This window comes from Physeter macrocephalus, chromosome 2, assembly GCF_002837175.3.
Source record: "Physeter macrocephalus isolate SW-GA chromosome 2, ASM283717v5, whole genome shotgun sequence".
Lineage (NCBI taxonomy): Eukaryota > Metazoa > Chordata > Mammalia > Artiodactyla > Physeteridae > Physeter > Physeter macrocephalus.
Genome location: NC_041215.1, coordinates 18,197,913 through 18,202,816, shown reverse-complemented (window position 1 = coordinate 18,202,816; position 4,904 = coordinate 18,197,913). Strand labels below are relative to the sequence as shown.

Genomic DNA, 4,904 nt, shown 5'->3' with positions numbered 1-4,904 from the left:
CCAGTGGTTGGGACTCCGCGCTCTCACTGCCGAGGGCGTGGGTTTGATTCCTGGTTAGGGAACTAAGACCCCGTAAGCCGCGCGGTGCAGCCAAAAAAAAAAAAAAAAAAAAAGATACGTGGTGTGTTGTGTTATGTGAGGGGAAGCGCTAAGGGGAAAAGTAGGGGGAGAGTTTGGGGTGGGGGCAGGGCAGGCCTTGCCTGGAGGGTCCCTCTGTACAAAAGAGGCACGGAGGGCACCAGGCCGGTGTTGGCGGGGGTGGGGGTGGGGGCATGCTAGGTGCAAAGGCCCTGGGGTAGGAGCCCGCTTGGGATGTTCAGAGAGTCACAGAGGCCAGCGTGGCTGGGGCAGGTAAGCGAGGGGGAGGGCGGTGGCAGACTAGTTCACCCGAGGAAAAGCAGCATGGGAGGCGTCAGGTGTTGGCGGTGGTCCTCCCGGTAGAGTCCAGCCCAGGGCAGCCTCAGGGCCTCAGTTAAACAGCCCCGGGTGACCCCTCCCCTTTCACCCTCAGGAGAAAGAGAAGAAGTACATGCTGCCTCTGGACAACCTCAAAATCCGCGACGTGGAGAAGGGCTTCATGTCCAACAAGCACGTCTTCGCCATCTTCAACACGGAGCAGAGGTGAGTGCCCCCGACCCCGACCCCCACCCCCCGAGGTCCCAGGGAGACCGGTGGCCCCCGTTCACTCATTCATCAGTGTCCGCCGAGCACTTACTGTGAACAGTCCCTACCCTGGGGTCTCACATTCCAGAAAGAGTGTCAGTCAAGAAACAGAAAAGTGCTTCTGTGGGGTGGTCAGCGGGGTGGGGAGGCCCCTCTGGGGAGCGATGAGGAGGAAACGATGCCGGAGCCGCGGGGGGTTCTGAGCAGAGGAGGGATGGGACCTGGCTCTGGTGCTCACCGGCGCCCCCTGGTGGCCGCGAGGGGAACAGGCTGAGGAGGCGAGCGTGGGAGACCAGGGAGGAGACGCCTGCACTGGCCCGGGTGGGAGATGGTGGGGCTGGACCCAAGTGGGGCTGAGGACATAGAGGAGGAAAGGGGTGGATTCCAGTAGAACGACTGAACTCCTGGTGGGTGTGGGTATGAGAGCAAGAAAGGTGTTGCTCAGGGACTGAGCTGCCATTGACTGACATGGGGAAGGCAGAGGCAGAGTAGTCTCGGGGCCAGTCGGAGGCTGGGTTGGGGTGATGCTGAGGGAGAGGGGCCTGTGAGACACCACGTGGGGCGCGGGGGAGCCAGCTGGGTAAGTATGAGAGACTGGTGTTTAGGAGTGCGCTCCGGGCAGGAACGTGAATTTGGGGAGTTGTAGCTGCATGGAGGTATTTCAGGTCTAAATGGGATGAGATTCCCTGGGCCAGTATAACAGAGAAGAGAAGGGCCCAGGAGGCTCTCGGTAAACCCATGCCAAGGGGCATTGGTGGGAGACTTTAGCAAAAGCAAAGATACTTCTCTCAGCTCGGGAAGAGACCCAGTTGGCAGGAGGTCTGAGAGCAGGAGGAAGGGCTGAGCATGGACCCAGGAGGGCCCCTGCCCAGACTCACACCCTCATCCAGGGAACCCCCAAGTCAGGGGTCAGCTGTCAGCCAGGGCCTGGTGGTTCTTCATGACTGGCCAGCAGGCACTGACATCCTCCCTCCTGGCCCCAGGACCACCTTCCCCACTGCCCATTCACACGTACCAAATCCAGCTGAGCCACCTGTTTTGTGCAAGCATCATTCTATCCTGCTTTGTTCTGGGCTGGCCTAAAACTCTTGAGACCCACTTTGACCATCAGCTGGCTCCCAAAACCTTTATAACCCTTTTAGGCTCATCTCTCCCTACCCTACGCCACCTCCCCTGCCTAAGAAGCCCTAGGGTGTGTGGAAGAACCTGGGTTCTGCGATGGGACAGGCCTGCTGGGAAGCTCTTCCTGGCTGTGTAACGCCAGACAGCCATCCCACCTCCCTGGCCCTGTGATCCCCTGTGCAGCGGGGGGGTTAAGATGTTACCTAATGTATCATTTAGGGGTGAGTTCAGGAAACCCAGAATGATAGTGGCAGAAACAAGATAGAAGTTGGGTTTTTTTATATAAATCAAGTCCAGACTTCACCATCCGGGGCAGGTTGGACAATCCCACAGGCAACCAGGCCCAGGCCCTCCTTATTTCTCAGCTCTCCTTTTCTTTGTCTAAATCAAGTCCAGACTTCACCATCCGGGGCAGGTTGGACAATCCCACAGGCAACCAGGCCCAGGCCCTCCTTCTTATTTCTCAGCTCTCCTTCTCTTTGTCCAAGATGGCTGCTCAAACTCCAGCCATCATGATGATGTTCCAGGCAGCAGGAAGGAGGAGGAGGGGCAACAAGGACATGCTCCCTTTTCCTGCTCTCAACTCCTTCCAGAAGTCTCAGGGCAGCCACTCACTGACTGCTGGTTGGCCTGAGCACTGTTGTGAGGCCATCCATGCCTAACCTCAGACCCAGATCTCACTCGAAGACTTTGGGACAGCTTGGCCGTCTCAGTCACACCTGCCTGTGGGACAGGATGGCATGCGTGTAGCATGGATCCTGGCCTATATATGCAGAACACTGCCCATAAACACTGGTTAGTGTCTGTCCGTTTTTCCCCCAGCCTTTTGGCTCTGCACCTTCCACTCACAGACCCACATTTGCCCAGCAGTTCACAAGACTTTGCTGGGAGTTTCAGTCCTTCCCTGGCCAGTACCACCTCCCTCCCAGGAATCGGGGCACATGCTGGACCTTTACTGTCCAAGGCAGTAGCCACTGGCCACATGTGACTGTTTATTTATTCATTTTTATTGGAGTTTAGTTGTTCTACAATGTTGTGTTAGTTTCTGCTCAGAGTGAATCAGCTATACGTATACATATATCCCCTCTTTTTTGGATTTCCACATGTGACGATTTAAATATAAATTGATGGAAATAAAATAAAATTTTACATTCACTTTCTCGGCCATGCTGGCCCCATTCCTGATGCTCAGAAATAAGCCACCTGTGGCTCGTGGCTACTGCGTCAGGCCAGAACGTTCTTTTGGATGATGCCGCTGTAGCCTCTCTGGAAACACCTTGATGGGAGCTCCCCAACTGGCGGAGGGTGTCGTGGGTCACTGCCCACTTCTGGAGGGGTCGTTGGCAGCCTTTGGCTCCCCCAGGAGAGCATAAAGGAGGGGATGGGCAGTTCCCAGAGGAAGGAGAGGAGTAGCTGAGCCCACAAACAAAACACTGCAGATGCCGCTAGATGCAGACTCCTGCTGAGCACACGCCCTGTTCTTGGCACAGTTTTGGGTGTTACAGGCACGAATTCACGGTGCCTCCATCAGCCCAGTGGGGTGCAGGGGCTGCTGCCATCCTGGGGCATCTGGTCGTGAGTGCCCCCGGTCAGGGGTGAATCCTGGTCAGTCAGGCCAACCCCAGAGCCTGAGCTCCAGCTCACTGCACCCACCGGGCCCATGGGCAGGGTCAAGCATGCGCCTCTCCCTCCCTCCCTCTCTCCACAGGAACGTCTACAAGGACCTGCGGCAGATTGAGCTGGCCTGTGACTCCCAGGAGGACGTGGACAGCTGGAAGGCCTCATTCCTCCGAGCCGGGGTCTACCCTGAGAAGGACCAGGTGAGGAGCGCCCTGCCTGGCCGGCACACCTTGGGCTGAAAGGTCTCTTTGGGGGTGGGGGCGGGGTACATGCACGCCTCCGTGTCTGTGTGGTGTGTGTTTGTGTCGTGTGTGTGTGTGTGTGTGAGAGAGAGAGAGAGAGAGTGTGTATGCGTGCGTGCGGGCAGCATCAGGAAGGCAGCCTCTGTGCTCTGGGCGGAATCACACTATAAACACTTCCAGATGTGGTGTCTCACTCGGGGCCCGAAAGGACTGTGACTCAGTTACTTGGCCTTAGCCGGCCAACTGGAAGCTTCCTGCCTCATGACATGATAGAGTGGGGGCAGCAGAGGCTCTTCACAACCTTCCGGGCTGGGAACTCCTGCCCTGGCCCTTTCTAAAGCCCCCCAGAATTCTTCCCTGAGAGGTTGGAGGGCCCCGGGCTCCGCGTTCCCTGGCCTGCCTGTACCCCCCTCCCCTGCCCCGGCTCCCAGCATGAATGGGGTTCCCACCTCCTTGGCTCCTCTCCTTGCCCAGAGCCCGGTGGACTGACTGACCCTGGAGCATAAGAGTGACAGACAGACAGACAAAAGAAAACCCCTGGCGCCTCGCAAGCACCAGCTCTGGGGTGGGCATGTGCTCGGGACTTCCACAGTGTCCGTCCTCACCTTGCACCAGGAGGACGAGACTCCTACCCATCTTTGACAGCTGAGGAAACTGAGGCAGAGAGGGGCAGTGACTTGCCCAAGGGCACATGGCTGGGGAGGGGCCGGGCCCAGCTGAGCTCCTAACGCCTCAGTCAGGACTGAGCCCACGCACCAAGCCTGCCACTCTCTCCTGCCTCCCGTTGCGTAGTCCTGAAACTCCAAGTGGCCCTCCACCCTCTGGGGGGGCCCCTGGGCCCCTTCCCCGCCACCACTGTGGCTGCTCTTGATTTGGGGAGGAACCGCCACGTTGGGCTTTGTTCTGAGGCCTTCCGGAGGTCGGGGGTAGGACGGGTGAAAAGAAGTGAGCTGCTGTGTGAGGGGGGCAGGTCTCTCTTCTCCAAAGATGCCCATGAGGTCAAAGACCAGGAGGGCAGTGGGGCGAACCTGGCTTCTGAAGTCCCACCGTGGCCCACTCCACCTGCTGCGTGGCCCTGGGGGGCCCGCTTCCCTCTCTGAGTGCGATGCTTCCCTGGCAGGGATGTGTGAGAGGGCTCCATGAGCTACTGGACAAGCAGCACTTCCCATCAGTCATTGGGAGCTGATGTGGGTCTAGTGGGAGTCGGGGAGGGGCGGGGGGGGGTACCCTGGTGCTGTGCTTTGGTTTCCTGATGTA

The 4,904-nt window shown here is 58.3% G+C and overlaps 1 protein-coding gene across 1 annotated transcript in view; it reads left to right on the top strand.

Moving 5' to 3' along the window:
- Nucleotides 1-4,904, top strand: part of DNM2 (dynamin 2) — a 46,159-nt gene that overhangs the window by 26,866 nt on the left and 14,389 nt on the right. The window contains exon 10 of the mRNA XM_028499617.1: nt 3,494-3,605. Within this exon, the coding sequence (XP_028355418.1) occupies nt 3,494-3,605 (112 nt within the window). The remainder of the gene's footprint in view (nt 1-3,493; nt 3,606-4,904) is intronic.